The sequence below is a fragment of the Anas acuta genome, chromosome 14 (assembly GCF_963932015.1).
Source record: "Anas acuta chromosome 14, bAnaAcu1.1, whole genome shotgun sequence".
In the NCBI taxonomy this organism is placed as follows: domain Eukaryota; kingdom Metazoa; phylum Chordata; class Aves; order Anseriformes; family Anatidae; genus Anas; species Anas acuta.
The window spans coordinates 6,859,481-6,877,523 of record NC_088992.1 but is presented as its reverse complement, the minus strand read 5'-3'; the positions used below and the strand labels follow the sequence as shown (position 1 = coordinate 6,877,523).

At 42.7% G+C, this 18,043-nt stretch overlaps 1 protein-coding gene and 1 long non-coding RNA gene across 2 annotated transcripts in view; one reads left to right on the top strand and one right to left on the bottom strand.

Moving 5' to 3' along the window:
• Positions 1-18,043, bottom strand: part of GRIA1 (glutamate ionotropic receptor AMPA type subunit 1) — a 188,098-nt gene that overhangs the window by 14,800 nt on the left and 155,255 nt on the right. The window contains exons 13-14 of the mRNA XM_068698473.1: positions 3,835-4,033; positions 3,071-3,318 (exon numbers count right to left, since the gene is read on the bottom strand). Of these exons, the coding sequence (XP_068554574.1) occupies positions 3,071-3,318; positions 3,835-4,033 (447 nt within the window). The remainder of the gene's footprint in view (positions 1-3,070; positions 3,319-3,834; positions 4,034-18,043) is intronic.
• Positions 11,639-13,431, top strand: LOC137864396 (uncharacterized). The gene is made up of 2 exons (XR_011101481.1): positions 11,639-11,826; positions 12,420-13,431. It is a non-coding gene; the product is annotated as an uncharacterized lncRNA (long non-coding RNA).

Genomic DNA, 18,043 nt, shown 5'->3' with positions numbered 1-18,043 from the left:
CCATCTGCAAAAGATTAGTTAACTAATGAGCCAAAATACATTGCAGCTTTTATGTGGGTACAAGTTGTTAACAAAGTAAATGCATTACAGTTTCCCTGAACACAGTATCAGCCATATGATCTTTGGGGCCATGAGCTACGCACGGTGTATTATCTTTCCTGAGGGGCTTCATTTCATATAACCCTCTCTCTCTTCAGCTCATGGGAAGTATACAGAACATGCAGTACTTCATTTTGAGAGTATTTTGAGGAAAGACTTAGGGGTCTGGGGTCCTGGAAGGAGGTGAGTTTTTAACAGGTGATGTTTTGTATTTGTTCCCAAGCCCTAGGAGAACCAACTCACATTCATGGGGTTTCTAGAGAACTTTGCTGTCAGGCTGGCTGCTCTGGAGAACTTGCCCTCCCAGATCTCCTTCCAATTCCTTGAGTCTCACATGGGATTTCTAGCTTTCTTTCCTCCGTTTTGGACAACTTGGCTTTTTGGCCTCTTTTTGATCACCTGTCCAGCAAGTAGAAGAGCTCCTGCCAGGTAAATCAATGGGTTTTGCAGCTGCTTGACTATCTCATGTGAGACAGGACCACACCTTGAACAAGCTGGTGTTGGAAGGTGTACCTTCTATCCTCCCATCACTGTCTCTCAGCCATATCTAAATGCATCTACACTGTAACATCTGGAAACCAAAAGATATTCCAAGCCAGATTCACCTAGGAGGTAACAAGCTCTTTTAGCAGTCCAAGAGAATTAACTGATGGCCTGGGAGGGATGTTTGTACCTGCTACAATGCATATAATTACTTCTGGATTTTCAACCTCCTTTTCATTAATCAGTGCCAATATCCTGGCATTTTGATCCCAAGTAGAAGCAAGAAAAACAAAGATGAACTCTCATTTAGCATCTCTCTAGGACCTTTTCATAATAATCTATACCTAAATGAGGAAAACCTGTCTATCTTCAAAAGTGAAATTTTGCAGCAAACATAAAAATGCAGCCCAGCTTCTAGAACAAACCCAATCTAAGTTAGGCCTGGCTCACATGTAACTCCAAACCTGGCTCAGAGCTTTTACTCTGTGGATAGATGTGAGTGAAGATGAAACCTGAAAAGGAGACGTGCTGACTGTGCTATACAGATGCCTCATGAATGCCACCTTGCTCAGGGCAATCTCTCACGTGAAGAACGCCAAAGGGATAACAGACACTACATGAAGACTGTAAGGAACTACTAGGATTAAAACATTTAAAACAACAGGAACAAAACAAACATGATGGGACAAAAATTGACAGCAACTGTTCCAAAGAAACACCATAGAATGGGAAATAAAGCATTCCTCCTTTGCCATTAGGCCCATAAGAAATTCGTTCTACATGCAGTTGGGATGAAAAAGAGGAAATAAAAAGAAATGTTAGGAATTTTTGGAATCATGCCTAGCAGAGGGATGTTTGGAGCTGCAAAATTATAATGATTGATGCACTTTTTCTTTCTTTCATTTTCTCTTATTTCTCTTAGAAGTATGATAAATGGCTCCCTCACATGCCAACAAATTACAAGACAGGTAGGATGTTCCAGTTTGTTTGTTTTTATAATACCAAAATTAGGATACAAGATTGCTGTTAAAAAAAATAAATAAATAGAATCAGACTTGCATCCTAATTTCCGTATTTGCAAGACAGAAAACAAACAATGGTGTGAGTGTGATGGAAAACATCTCAAAGCTGTGAGAAAAAATCCACCTTCTTTGGAGGGCCCCAAGGCACTTCAGAGCCTGAACCACACTGGATGCAAGATTTGCTTTCTGGACCACCTGCATTGCATTCATGAGCTTCTCTAAAGATACCTACAGCAACTGCTCATATGTGAAGTGCTGAATCCAATTTGACCCGACTTAATAAATGTAGTAGCCAAAATCGTTGGGCCTAGTGCACTACCAGTTGTTATGGCTTTGATTCTTTGGGCTAGTCTTGGCTCAGGAGCTGTGTGACCAGCTAAATTCATCAGCAAAGGCTCAGCTAGTTGCCAGTACTCAGAGAACATGTCTCTGCACTAGGTTATATCAACAGGCAAGTATAAGGCCACACATACTATTCTGGTCAAAATATTTTGATCACAATATGTTTAATAAATAATTAATTCAGCTGGACCATCAATCAGAGTACTTAGAATTATTATTCTTCATGAGCGTAACATGAAGAATTTGCATGGCCACTGCTGTAAGGAACCATATCACACCTCTGGTGCGACTCAGATCCCATGCAAGTCTGCAGATTGTGGTAACATCTGCTGTGTGCAGGTAAATTTGCATGATGCACTTTGCAGGTGGCCAGTTCATGCCTCGAAGGAGTATGGCTGTGTGCAGTGCCCAAGCTCTGTTATTAACTCAGGTCTGTATTTTTTCAGTGTTCTTTTTAAAGGAAAGTCTCTGAAGATAGTTTACCTGACAATTGGCAAAGGCATGTGACAGCTGCAGGTCTGGGCTCAGAAATGCATGGTTTGTGCCCTTTGGCTTTGCCTTAAATTTGGTGCTTGCCAAAATCTGACTCTGTATTATTTGGTAAATTAAAACGTGCACCTTTTGCAGGACTTTCTCAAAGCTGGCTTCCCACCCTTCCCAAGCAGCAATTCCTCTTAGAAGACATGAAAATATTTTCCCATCAGAGCTCCCTCTGCAAGGATGGATCCAAGCCAGGGTAATACCATACTCTGCAAAGCTGTGCATTTCACATGGCACAGGATGAGCACCCCTTCCAGATAATGCTCTGTGAAACCAATGGGTACACCACAGCAGCCCCCCTGCCATCACCTAATACAACACAAACATTCATATTAAGTGGATCAGTCAAGATCCAGTGTCTAAATGCAGGGCTCATATGATTAGATGCTCCCATTGCTGCTCAATGGGAGCTGGGCATTTTACTTCCCTGCACATCACTCTGAGTGTTTGTACACCCTTCCCTCCACCTCCCCCGCCTCCTTGCCCAAAGCTTTTATGATTAACATGGCAATGGAGATTGAACTGTGTGCATACATTGATTTGCTGGGTGGGCTGGCAAAGGAAAGCAAATCCAAGCTACTTACCTCAGTGCAGACCCCTTTGGCGTTGCAATGCCATAGCCTTTGGAGTCCAAGTTACCTCCCACCTTCATGGTGTCACAGGGCTTCCGCTGCTCGATGTACTCGTTCATGGTGGACTCCAAGAGGTAGGCATACTTCCCTTTCGACTTCCTCACCCGGATCATCCCCTCTTCCGTCGTCCTCACAAAAACAGAGGGTTCGGCTGACTTCATGTATGTCCACATCTTCTCAAACACTGCTATTTTGGATCGCTGCATAGGACAGCAGAAACCCAACAGAAGTGTTAACAGGGGGCTGGGGGCCAGCTCAGATTTCCAGGTGTGACTGAACACTTACCAACATACCGAATGGGACAAGGAAGACAAACAAGGTAACGGGATGTTAATGAACCTCTGGCCATTTCCCACACCAGGGCCCAGATCATTACCTAGCCACAGGAAGGGTAGGATACTTGTGTATGGCAAGTGGTTCTACTGATTTACCAAGGGCAAACCAAGGTGGAAGTCAGATGTCTGTAATGTGGGGAAGCACATGGATATTCCACATTTTTATTTACAGTTGCAGAATATCACATGCTGGAGACACTGCCTGCCTTCAGAGCAGTCAGGGGAAAACTGGATTTTTGCTGTCCTAGGGGCAACTCATAAAGTCCTAACATGGTAATGGTAAGCAAGAGAAAAAACAGACCTGGGCTGAGTAGGACATTCCTGGAAGACTTGCCAAACAGGGGGCTAAGAAAAATGTTTCCATTAAAGTTTCCTTTTTACCCTAAAAAACTCTTTAGTGGAACCAGCTTCCAGGGTCCCATAGGCGATTTCCGTCTGCTTGGCCAAGTCCTCTGCACTCTCGATGGGAGAAACCATCCTTTCCACCGTGAGGAAGGCAGCCAGGTTAGCTGTGTAGGAGGATATGATGATCAAGGTGAAGAACCACCAGACGCCACCGACTATGCGGCCGGAGAGAGACCTGTGCACAGAGGGGAGAGTCAGACTGGAGGGGTGAGAAGGTCTAGAAGATGCAGCTTGCTCTTGCAGGCCCATTATCTACCCAGGCATTCACCCGAAGACACATCCTCCAACTACTTCCAGGGAAGCCAGGGGTCTGTCTCAGTTCTTAATCTGTTTTTCAAGGTGTAAATGTAATTAGAGGAAGAAAAAATTTCACAGTGGAAAAAAAATACTCAAGAAACAGAACAAACCTGTGTTGATTTTCAATTAATTTCAGGGTATATAATAGCATTAATAATAAAATGTGTAGACAACTACCAGGAAAGTTTAGCTGGACGGGACAATGCCCATCAGAGCAATAGCTCTGGTGAGGTCTGTTTTATGGCATGTACCTACAGCACGAAGGAGCACCATCATGGAACCAGACAAGATATACAAACCATATTTCCATTGCCTGAAGTTTAAAAATCAAAACTCAACATTTTTCTAAAAGACATATTGAAGCTCAGAGAGGAGCTACAGCCTTAATGAATAATTTGCCTACTGACATTTTCTGGTTTGTGCTCAGCAGAGGGCTAGACAAGATGTTCATAATAACGCCTTAAAATCCAAGTATCTTGCACTTGCTGCAACCAAATTGCCAATTATCTGTAACCACTGGTTAACTATGGAGATAAATAAGTCAAACAAGCATTAGTTTTTATTAAAATCTTTTCAAAGCATTTTTAGGAGTAAAATATAATTTTTAGAGGGGTCAGAAATCACACATTCTGCCTTAATTATTTATACACTCCTTCTCTAAATGCAGAGCATTGTCCCAGACAGAAGAAAACTTATGATGCTGTTTTACAAAGCCAGACTGAATAGGGAGGGCTTGTCCATGAGAAACGCTGCTCATTTCTTTGTAGGAGTCCAAGTTTTAGTGTGGCTTTTCTGCTGACCTAAGTCACTGCCCAGAAACATGGTTTATCAGATGGTAATGGAGATATCTCATCCCAGCTAAGGGCACTGGATCAGCTCATGTCAGCATGTAGCATGCCATGCCTGGGTTTGTGTGAAGCCTTGGGTCCAGCTGCTATGATTTACTGTGAGCTAACACAACTCAAAAAACAAACCTGCATGCTCCGTTGTTCCAGTGAGGGAAAAATCCTGTACTGCTAATCACCAAAATTAGTGCTGGAAAGAGACTAAACCCACATAGCTCGGCAGCTGCAAAACTTACCAAGATTATGCATTTCTAGTTTGTCCTGTATGGTTTTAAACACTGCCGATGTGATGGGAGCAGCTCCCCCAAAACACGGGGTAATCTCTCCACTTAGATCAACCTGCCCTGAAACCTTTGTAATCAAAACTTTTTGAAATCACTTCCTAGCAGAAAGAAGGCATCAAGAGCACAGTGACAGGACTCCTACACCTGCATTCACAGCACCCAGGGCAAAGCAGAAAGCACACATTTTCACGTGTGGACATAAAAGTCATCCCAGCATACATGCTCTCAGTCCCATGCTCCTGGAGACTGATTACAGACCAGCTCCTATGGCTAGAACTGGGTTGGGGTTTCATCTTTTGAAGCAGAGCCTCTGCTTACTTCTTCCAATGGGCATTTTGGAGTCAAGACAGCAAAGTCCATCTCACCATAAACCCAAGTGCCCAAGTGCAGTGAATGACTTTGAAGGATCCACCCCTAAAGTTCTTTTCAGATAGTCTACAGGACCTATCTCCAAGGTGCTACTACAGAGAGTTTACAAATTATTTTCCTAACCACCCACATCTTAAAAGGAAAGACAGTTATGGAAAGATTTCTTCAGGTCTATAGCCTGGTTTCCAACTATCAGCCATATGCTTGTTACCTTCTCCTGCAGTGTCTCATGCAAACCTCCTCCTTAGCTGGCAACTGCAGCAACATTGCCGACCAGACTGATGGTCCCTAATTTCTTGTTATGCCTCCCCCTCACTGCCAGACAGAGAGGGGGCTCAGAGGTTTGTTGTGGGAGTGCTGGATCCCATGGAAAGTCTGGAAGATTGGCACTGTTCTTCTACCCTACCTTCAACTCTCCAGGAGAGACGTACTCACCAAACAACCCATGAGATGAACGGGGAGGTGGAGATGAGGTCTCTCTGGTGACTTCCCTCTCTAATGAGTTTTGAAGGAACTGGGATCACTAGATTGGACCAGACAGTAAATTTTTAAGGAGCTGAAGTTAGAGGAGGTAAATGTCACCACCATGCTTACCATCTGTGGAGAATACTCAGAGCGCCGACTGTCAGCACAAACATATTTACCTTTCGTTTCAGATTTGGAGAGGGATTGGAGAGGGAGGCAGCTATGGATTCAGCTCACATGCCTTCAGATTGATGGGGAAGAGGAAAAAAATACCTGTCTCTAATTAGTCTGGATGATGTGTGCTTAGGGAAGGAAGCGCTCAGAAAAGGCAGAGGCATTAAACAAAAGTAACCGGATAATGTCAAATACAACAATCTCTGCTGATGAAGGCCACTTTGAGCTGGCAAAATCCATTTGCATGGCAAATAATCACATTCATCTCCAGCTGCAAATTATACAGCCTTTCCTTCCTGACGAAGCTGGGATATTTCTGTTTCTTGTTTCAATCCCTTCAGCGGCAGTCAGCCGGATTCCTGCCTCTAGACCCTCGGCATCCGAGCAGTATTCATTACTGGCTTATCCCATGGGGGCTGCCTGCTGTCAGCTGCAGATGGCTTATGCTTCCCAGCTCCGCACCTGGCGGTGACAGCATGAAAAAGTAACTATGGCGTATTCAGACTGGGAGGCAACAAGAAGGGCTGGGGAAAGAGGGAGAGGGAGTAGAAGCTTCTTTCCCATGGGAGCAAGCTGGTATGGGGTGTGTCCGTATCATGCACTGGTTTCATTTGGGCTGCGTACACTGCTCGTGCTGGTCATTTCTCCTCATTAAGCGAGATGCTGTGAGTAGGTGAGTGCTCAACTGCACAGACAGCAGAGGAAAGAAGAGGAGATAAACAGCTTGCTGTGACTGCCAGCATGGCTAGGGCTTCATCTGTATAATACTGCGCTGCAGACACCGCTAATGGGCAGTGTTAGCCCTTGTTGCTAGACTGACTTAGAGCTAGAAGCTGTGAATCTAAACTGCTGGTAAACACACAGCAGAGAAATCACTTAGCATATGGGCTCTTCAGGACATCGTCCGTTCACTCCGCGGTGGTGCAGCATCTAACACAAAGGAGCTCTGGCTGGCGAGGGAGTCTCCTGGAGGCTACTGCTGTACAATAGGATGTATGATAATAGTCACAAGGAAACATGGCACAAGCAGATGCAATCCCATACAGCATCTCTGTGGCTCAGTAGCAGTAAACACAGGCTGAACAGGACTGGATTTCTCTGGATAACCACATTGCCCATTCAGATTTTGAGCCAATGCCCACTACTGCTTACCAGAAGAAAGTGGTTGGAAAGACAATATCCATTACAGCCTTGTTCTGCTACTTCTGTACACCATGCAGGACAGCAGCAGTGCTACCATCCGGGGACACATTTGCAAAAGTGCCTTTGTAATTTAGGAGATAATATTCCATTTCTGGAAGTCATTTGAAAACTTGGGAGTTAAAAGTCTGGTCAGAAGCCAGTGGGACTTGGAGTTATGTTTATGCTCTAATAACAGCAGTTGCAGAGGAGTAGATATACCTCGTACTTTTAGGTCACTTTGAGGTTTTGAAAATCTCACTCCACAGCTAGGAAATAGAAAATGACCTTCCACGGTTACAAATGTTTTACATCTCGAGCCCTAGCAAAGTTCGTTTCTCTTCTCTAATGGGCAGTGTGGGGTTTAAATCCTCCTGCATTGAGAATTTACATATCCCCGTACCTGCCCAAGTGTAACATGGAGGCAATCAGCTCTCTGCCATGTGGAAACGATTTAATGCCTCAGTCCTCTGCAGAGCTAAGGTAAGATGGAGCACACTGGTTATTACTTTAAAGATATGCCATAGTTCTGACATTTGAATTTGTCTATTTGACCTAATCATCCCCCCTTCCTCTCCTAGAGTTGGGGGCCTGCCTGTCCCCCACAGAACAGTAACAGGACTGGGGGGCTCCTTTCCAACATCACTCTTGCAGAAATAGTAGTAGTAAATACTCTGTCCTCATTACCCATGGTGCACAATTTTAAAATTACAATTACAATCTTAAAATTACAGCCGGTTGAGAACCAGAATTTCAGTGCCTCGGAGACTTCTGAAATTGTAAATTAAACCTTAATATTCACAATTAGAATGAAAAGATAATGGGCACAAAAGTCCTCTAAAAGTAGCATTCTGAAAATGATTGGCTTGGGTCCATCCAAGCTTTGCATTTTTCTATTACTTACTGTTTCATTTCTGAAGGGCTAAAAGGTATAATTTTGACATAGTAAACAATTTTGTTTCTGCTTTCTCATTACAAATACTCTTCTATCAGCTTTTATAATACATTAAAGTTTTACCTACCACACATATCATTTAAAAGGTAATTCTGGAATGTATTATTTTATATCTGTCTAATGGAAATACTGCAAATGACCCAGCTGAAATTAATCATTTCGATTTTCTCACTTAGGCAACACTGTTTTTTTTTTCACTCCTTACAAAAGCAACTCCATTTTGCCAGTAGAAAGCAGAAAACAATTGTGAGTTCCCTTTGTTCCCATGCAGTGATTGTTTTGTAATGTTTTAGCGTTAGCATTGATGGATTCTTCACAGAAAAAAAAAAGAAAATCATGCAGCTATAATCGCTTATTTCTTAAAACAAAATACAATCCTTGATCAAACAATTTGCTCTTTGATCTTATCCCTTGCACAAGGTATGAAAAACCGACAGGAGTTTGCCTCTGCTTTGCCATCTTATTAGAAGAAGCATCATACATTTTTACAAAAACATTAACACTATAATCAAAAAATATACAAAATAAATGTCATCAGAAAACTGTTCGAGCAGCATCTTGGTTCTCTCCCACATCTCCCCTCCCCCTTACCAAATCCATTTCTTATGGAGAATTACACCTAAACTGACAGCGTTTTAATTAGAAACGCAAATCTGGGATTCTAAAGCCATAGTTGCTTTGGGAGGATTTCCCAGATTTGCTGTTAAATTCTATTCTAATAAAGGCTCACTTAGTTAACTGACATATTTGTCACTGAATGAATTTATGCAAAACTGTGGAAAGAAAAGCTCCTGTATGCTTGTTCTGTTGATTGTGGGTCAAATCCACTTTTGGTCTTCTACCCACACAGATCCTCTGATCTCCAACACTACTTTGCTAATTTGATACTGACTCTAGACAATTTCATGTCTCTGTCTGAGGGCTGAGTTGGTAGTGGGTTAGCTGAAAATATTTTGCTCCCATTTTTTTCTTATTCTAAACAAATTTTCAGCATTAAGCTCCATCAATGTAAATGAGCTGAGCTTTTTCTGTGTGTCACATACCATCTAGAATGACTGGTCTCACTGTTTTATCTCCGACGCTGACATGAATGCCACATTTACTTGAGAAGTCTGTGAATAGCCATGGTCATGTGAACTTACTGTGGGGATACGGAACTGGGAACAGCTCTTGGTGCATTCATCACACGCATGCTGCAAAACTGATTTGAATGAGCTACCATTTGTCATGAACTTGGAGTGATTTTAATGCATGTTTCTCTGTCCGTGCTGTATTATTAATTTTTCTTGCACTTGTTACCTTACATTTACTTGTTACTGAATCCAACCACCTGGTACAAGAGTCTGGAGTCCCAACTGCAATGCTGGGCTTTAACACTGAGTGTTCAGAGAGCACTTATAAACAGCACTACGAATCAACTATTCCTTCCTGAGCTCCCATAACAACTTCTCTGCAAAGGTAATAGCTGAAAATTTTAATTCTCTGTGAGTAATTTTAACCATTGAGATTGGGTAAGGCAGCGGAAGGTTCACAGGTACTGGGAATCCCATGCTGTATCTCTCCTGTTTATCTTTTTCTAATTTCTAACAACAACAAAAAAAAAATCTTGAGAGCTCCTTAACTTTTCTGTGTGGGCTGGAGATCTGCCCGTCCTCGTGCTTTAATGCAAACCATGCCAGCTCATCCGACCCCCAAAACCAACATGCTGGAAGGAAGAAATATAGATTGCAGAATCTCAGCTGAAGCCATTTTACAAAGGGGCCTTAAAGTCACTTGCTGGGTAAATATTGCAATAGCTGAACATATTGCCTGCAAATATGCAGAATATTCAAACAGGAGCATATATCCATATGAGGCCTTAATTACAAATCACAGTTTATTTATTGTTTCTTTCCATCTAAGCTAATGGTCTTGGACCATTTCATCTCTTCGTTTGCATACTGCATTAGCATTTTTTCTGCAACTTCCCTTTAAATGGGCAAAACCTCTTTCTAAAATTAGTATTCCTGCTTAGACAGAAAAGTATCTTGCCATTTGTGGTTCTCCAGTTATCAGAGCTAGGACAGCTGCAAAGTATCAGCATGACTACAAAGAGCAGCTACGTGCTGTTTTCAAGAGGTTCACTTAGCATTTTGACAGGCGAGAGGTACCTAGCGACCTAAGCAGAGGACTAGCAGCCAAGGGCTCTTCTTCTGTTCCTTGAGAAGCCCTCACACTATATGAGATCCAGAGTAGCTCGTTTCATGTCTCTAATTCAGTTTCCAGCTGTGGAAGAAGAGGATGAATCACATTTATGAACTTCACCTGGGTGGGTGGTCTGAAGCATTGGTCACCAGGTGGAATTTGGCTCTGACATTCTTCTGTGCCCATTTCTCCTTCCTGAAACACTCAGTCCCAGCACACAGAGGCAGCACTAGGTGGGTCAGCTAAGCAGCAGCTAATTTACATGCTCAAGAACAGTCTGCAGGTTGTGCCCTCCTATGGCCTTCAATGGCTGAGCAATGCAGCCTGCTGAAACTCAACCAGCAAAACTCACCTGCTCAACCAGCAAAGTAAGGTGCTGGAAGCGCTACACGTCACACAAGCATGGACTGAAATGGGCAAGCAGTTCCCCTAGACTTCAGCAGGCCCCACGTACAACAAAAACACTCCCACAAAGCAGAACTGCAGAACTGAGCTGTGTTCTTTGCTTGAGGGAGCTGCCATCCCTGAGCAGTCAGAACCGGCTGCTGAGTTGAGATCCCTATCCCCAAAACTGCAGGAGAATGCACCCAATTCTTCCAGAAGGCTGCTAAAAAAAGTATAGGAAAGAGCTAGAACAGAGGGATGAGGTGAAACACTGCGAAAATATAGGAGTAGATTGAAAGGCAGAATGGATAGACCCAAAGAAATACACAGTGATCCTCTTAAGTATCGGCACAATGTGCCTCGCCACGTTGCAAACCAGGGTAGTTTAAGGGATGAATGTTTAGACAGAAGCTTGCTGAGAAACACGTAGTTACTTTGGGCTGCTCGGCAGCTCTGGTGAAAGGCAAAGTCATCCCTGTTTGCAGTTTTGCCAGCTTTTGCTACAAGGAAAAAGCAACTTTCATCATGCCTTTGAGCAAAAATTTCACTGTAAAAAAGGCTCTTCACGTATTTTTCTCACTTTGGTGACATATGTTAGCTTTGCTGAGAAAAATTCACAAGGTGACAAGCATAAAATTTTGTCAGAAGCACTCACTGGAGTGCCCCAGGAGATTCATTACTAAGGAACTTCCTCAACCTCAGGTGGCCCTGAATTTAACAGCAGCCATCCTTCTTTTTAAACAATGGCCTATCGTGCACATGCCCTTTGCTGTGTTTCTAGATTTCACGTGCCCTCCCTCAGCTTCTTCTACAAAGTCCGCTCGATGAAAAGGTTGTTTTCTTTTTTTCTTACAAAGGTTTAATATTTTGGATTATATATTACCGTTCCTCATTTTTCCAAGATCTTTCTTTAGTCATCTATATGTGCTCACAGTTTAGAGCTCCATTCCTGAGACTTCTGGCCAATGTTACTTTTTTTCTTTTTTTTTTTTTTTGGTCTGTCTTTGGCTCAGATTTCCCAGTCTGAGAAGAGAAAGACCTTTTCTCCAAGGAGAGTATTTTCTGCAGTGGAAGGTTTCAGTCTGAGCAATATTCCCACGTATTTCCTTCCTTTTCTCTCTCTTAATTTATGACTTAAAATGGGATACCTGGCCAGGATAGTAGATGATAAATTTTCTCAATTTTCAAAGTTGAGCCTTTCTTTTTTTTCTACAAGGGCATACCATAGTCCTTGTAGAAGTGGTAGGGAATGAGTATGGTCTCTCTTCCCAGCCTGTGCCTTTTGGGAGAGCCCTATGAGCACAGGAATACCTGTCTTTTAATGTTAAAACTCCCACACTAAGAAGGGGAGACATGCTCACTGTTTCTGCTGGCTCTCTTTTACCTGCTAACAACCATTTGGTGATTTTTTTTTTTTTTCCAAAGGCTTCAGAAACACTGCTGAGATGAAAAGATGGCCCCTGCCTTAGTCTGCCTCTCTGCAGCTTAAGATCTTACTTCTTATGAGAGCTTCAAGAAACAAGAGAGGAGAAAATTATTCCTATGGGAGAGCATTGCAGGTGCTCGACTCCTGCACCTGAGCCCTTGTGGCCCCCTCTTCGTGCCTCACATGTACCCACACTGTGCAGGATATGTGCAAGAACAGTGATTCTTGATGCTTTTCCTTTCACCAGACGAGGACTTCTCTTCCTCTCTGCTCCTCTGTTCACATATTTGCCTCCTATTACCTCTCATCATCAGACTTCACTAGGAGTATTCATTAGTGTATATAACATGCTCTGAGTTTGTTCAAATAACGGTGATGTTACACTTTTTCACTTTTATAGACTCTTTTATCTGAAGATCAAAGCAGTTAGTTATCATTACCATGACCGGATTATTGCTGCTTAGCCTTTGGATCTAAGGGTAAGCGGCAACTCTTCTGCGTAGGCATTAATGAGAACTACTGGATGGTTTCATTAAATTGATTGAATGCCTTAAAGTATGTTAATGCTTACAGAAAGAGGTGCATACATGCGCTGTATGCTTCCTTCCTTTCTACCTGATGGTTTGAGTTAGGTGACACCTGGCTGTCACTCAGTTTCTTTGGTCCACGTGAAAACAGAAGACCATCACGGAGGACCTCAGAGGTGCCTCCTTCAACCCCAGACTCTGTCCAAGCACAGAAAATTTTTCATCCCTATTTTTTACCGTGACCCACATATCCCCAGCACCTCCTGGTTGTGCCACACTGGCGTCTCAGATGGCAGAGCAGTCCCAATGAGACATTTAGCATCTCATCACTCCAAACAGCACAATCTCATCTCAAGATCTTGACCTGCCAGTGCATTCATTGATCCCTAGAGAAGACAAAGCAATTTAGGCTTATTCCAAGCAGGCCAGTTGTGAAAATGTTAATGACTAAGAAACCTTTGTGCTGGACCAGAACAAACTCAAAGTACCCTGGTGAGATATTTGCTTGGCTGGAGCTTTTGCCTGAAACAGAGAAAATAACAGAATGAAGGAAGATGAGAGAACGAGGTGGGGGAATTCTTTGTGTAACCCAGTTTGCTCTACAAAGCCCAGATACCTTAGCATCAGGAGCAAGACCTTCTGAGAGGAAACTTCACTGATAGAAAGCAAAGCAGCAGCTTTCACAGAGGGATGCTTTTGAATTTTTCTTAATATTTAAATTGCATATGTACTCAAACAGTTTGTGAACCCAGAGACTGTGTTGTTCCTGGTCTGTTTGCATGTAGGTAAATTTTCAGAATAGGTCTATTTGTTTTAAACTCTTCCCATCTTTACCATTCACCTCCATCCTGGCATGCAGCACTCCCAGCCTCAGCAGGGAGCTCCTCTAAAACATTATTGTCCTCTCCTGTTCAACAACTGAGCAAAAAGTATTTTATAGAATATTTCCATCCAGGTCAACTCCATGTGGTTTTAATCAAACCTTAATTCTCCTTTCTACTTCTGTCTCTTTTTTTCTTTGGAAATTATACTGCTTTTTCCAATTACTGAGCTTCATCAAGCCCTTCACAATGAACAAAAAAGCACCTCTTTTGTATTTCTATAAATTTGTCCTTGCTTGCTCACTGTTTGGGAAGTTGCAATGAACATGGTTTGCTGTATATACACATTCCTGAACTTATTGTAAAAAGGGTATGTGGTGCTTCCCTAGTAATGAGGATAGGTGGTTGGGATGAAATCTGGGACAAAAGCAAAACTAGTATAAAAATCCTAAATGCCAGTGGAATAAGGTAAGTACTCTGAGCTTTCCAGTTGAAGGCCAAGAAGTTTTAGCCAGCTCCAGGGAGTTAATCCAGCAAAGAGCAGCTGTAGATGCTCTGTGTGGTGTGAGCCAGAACAATTTCAGTTGAGGAGCACAATGCTCATTTGACTGTATCCAGACAGTGTGCAGATGATATCTTAGTGCTGACAAAAGTTATGTACAGCATATGGATGAGTTATTTAAACTCATCACAGGGCTTCCCTGTGAAAACACACTCAGGGCTTCCTATCTTAGCTACAATATTTTTCCCAAGTGCCAACATTAAAGCGGGGTGTTACAGGCTTTGCAAAGGATACCACTTCAGGGAGATGGAGGTCATCGAGCTCCTCACAACCCCTATCCTTTCACAAAAACACTTGGCAATCTACCTAGCTACGAGGAAGACGCAACCATGCTCAGTCTTGACTGCAGCTTGGAGAATGTCAGGCCCCAGCTGAGCGGACTGCTCGGGGATAACAGATTATGAAGAGGGAAGAAAATGAAAAGAGAAAGTGTGTTTCTGTTATTGATTGAAAATCAGCAAGTGGGAGCACAGCATAATAGGAGTCCTTGGAGGCTCTGAGGGTCTCCTGCTGGAGTCATGGAGAAGGCTACGAATCTCAAGCACCCATATAAATGACAGCACCACTCATGATCCTGAGTCAGTGCACAGCACTTGACACACAAGTAGCACATGGTATTTCCACATCAGAGATGTTCTAATAACATTTTCCAATAGATTGAAAAAAATGCCAGTGCACTTGTTTCCCCACTATTTTTTCTTTTGTTCGCAGTAGAAAATATCGGAAACATTTATTTAGTCCTAAAAAAAGAGATGGCAAATTCATTTTTAGCTTAATAAGTCTGCTTTTGAGTCAAGTGTTTGACTTTTCATTTCAAATACAGCTGGTGGAAAGATTAGTAGATCTGTCACTCACTGAGGAGACTTTCAGCAATTTTCTTGCTGTCCCCCAGCAACTTCAATGGCAGAAGCTTGAAGCGAGAGTCATGCAAGAGCAACTAGATGTGTCTGAGAGTGAGACCATCCCAAGGTACTGCCGTACAGATCATTGGAGGAAACATTCATTTCCTCTGCTGCATTTAGAAATTCTCAGATGGTAGAGCGTGGAAATCCGAGAGATTCATTTTTTCTTTTACAGATGAAATTGCATTTTACCAACAATATTCTGTTACTTAAGCATTTCTTTCTTCTGAGACCTCTGTATCCTTCAGCGTTTTCCCAAATGAAATAGAGGATAGGAAGGATGACTATTTTGAAAGAATTTCCATTTTCCCCTGGCTGCCACATTTTGGTTGCCATGGAATTGCGCAAGCTCCGAAGGGGCCTGTTTAGATAGATATTGTGCAATTTGTCAAGCTGCTCCTCCGGTGAGTCACTTTCCCTGGTTAAGTGCATTTCAGAAATAAGTGTGGTCATCAGTTCTGGTGATTTGCAAATACTGTTCTTACCCTGTGACCTGAATTTCCTCTCCCTGGACATAATTAACTCTGCCAGGTAGAGATAATTGCAAAATCATTTGGTACACTTTTAAAAGGAAAGAAGGCTTCTCCAGAAATTGAAATCCTAATTTTTTACTTTTATTCTTAAAGTCCAACATTAGCCCACCAGTTTGAGCAAACTACCAAAAATAAATGGTCCTGAGCTTTGTCCCCATGAACAAGCCTCCAGGTCTTCCAGATTCACCCCACATTGGGGCAGGAATAGGAGGGATACTAAACCAACCTTGTCCCCAGGGCAGCCCCAGCATGAGCTGCAAATTGCTTGTGCTCCCCAAGGAAAGGACAAACTGCCTCTTCCTTCTTTGAAAAATGTACCCTTTGCTTTGAGACTGCACAGTGAATCCAACTGGCGGTGAGCAACCTGGTTTGTAGAAGCAAGCAATAAAATCATCATCTCCCATGTCTCCAGAGAGGCTTTAGCAAGCTCTGCCACTGACCTCTGCTCCTACTGACGCTGCCTGCCTGCCGGGAATGGTACCAGCAATGCTCACCTCCTCCTTTTTCTGCCCACATAGGCTCACATCTGAAAAACTGTCAGCCCCTAGACCTTCCCATGTTAAATGTGGAAGGCAAAATAAATTGAAACAAACAAACAAACAAACAACAAAAAAAAAACCCTTCCTGGATGCTTATAGGATTCCTGTTTTGGGAGAGTGCACAGCTCTCCAGGGACTCTCTCCAGGACATGTAACATCTTGTTTGAGGTTATAATGGGTACTGCAAAGATGGCAGCAGAAGTGTACATCAAGACCAAAACGGCAGGCAGATGCTTGGGGTGTCAGGGAAGATGCCTACTGAATCTGAAAAGCGCTGCCAAATAAACACCCAGACCTGATCTTCATTTCAGGAAGGAATTAAAATCCTTCTAATTGCTAAATGCCCTTGGTTCTAATTTCCCTAATTCTCATTTTTAACAAAATAACTACACTGCAAAAGTTAGTTAACAAAGAGCAGAACAGAAATAACTCCCTTGAAACAATCCAAATGAAACCTCTCACCAAAAAAAGAAAAGACTATTTGTCCTAACCAATTTCTGATTTAGATCTTCTCTAGAACTGAATAAAATCCTTCAGTACTAGGAACATCTTGATGAAATTTGAAAGTGCTGCTATTTTTCAAAATCTCCAGAGGATAGATTAGAAAAAAACATCAACAACTTGTAGTGCAATTTTACTGTTATTTCCACTAGTTCTGTGGCTGAAGTCTCCTGTGATTTTTTTCAATTGATCTAAAAAGAAATGTAAATAAACAGGAAAAATACCAGAGGAAAGTGTTCAGCATTAATTACAGGTACATAATAAATACTACATTTGCTCTTCCACAGACATCCCGCTATGACTGAGAGCACCAGAGTGCCTGCAGAAGAAGCTGCAGTGAAATGTAAGCCTGGCTGCACACTGCTATAGATCAGCCAGAGTGCAGTGTTTCCTTGTCACTAAAAACAAATAACGATGTCCACAAGATACGTATAAATAATAGATGGTATCTATTGACTGGATAGCAGCCAGCATTTGTATCTCTCCTTCCCACCCCCGAGCGCTCTCATTCATCACCCCTGCCAGCAGACAACCCTAAGCAGCACGTTCCCTCTGCACCCTGCGCCGGCTCCAGGTCTGGGCTCTGCAGACAGCGTAGGTCTCATTTCACTCTTATCTCCAGCCAGCTGAAGGGTGGATCGCATCCTGCACCTTGTCTCCTTGTGCACAGTAAACACCCACCTCGCAGGGATCAGCCAGCACAGAAATTCCTTCTGCTCCTCCATCCCTGCTGGGGCTCTCGAAATGCCCTCTCGCAAGGCTGGCTCTCTCCCAGCCCCTAGGCTGTGATGAAAGCTTCATTTTTATTTTCCTTTCCAACACAGGTTGACCAGGGTAACTCCAGCTCTGTTCTCAATATAATGAGCAATTACAATGAGCAATTTCAAGCAGGTATCGTGACATGACACCTTATTGTGTCATGACACAACTACACGTATCCCTTCTACTCGTGTTAGGTTGTGAGCTGAATCTAAAATACACACGTTTCATTCCCTCAGCACAATATAAAGAATGCTCTCATGAAGCCTTTTTATTTTTGGAAATGTCTGTTTAATTTTCGTCTAACATGGCATGAAGGATGGCTCTATTTGCTGGGTGACACTGTGTGATATTTATCTTTCTGCCAAACTTCACTGGGGACAAGACTCCTTAGTCACTTGGTCAAAACCGTGCACATTCTATCTCATGGTATCTTCAAAGGAAGAACAAATGCCTTTCCGGAAGATATATTTTAACCA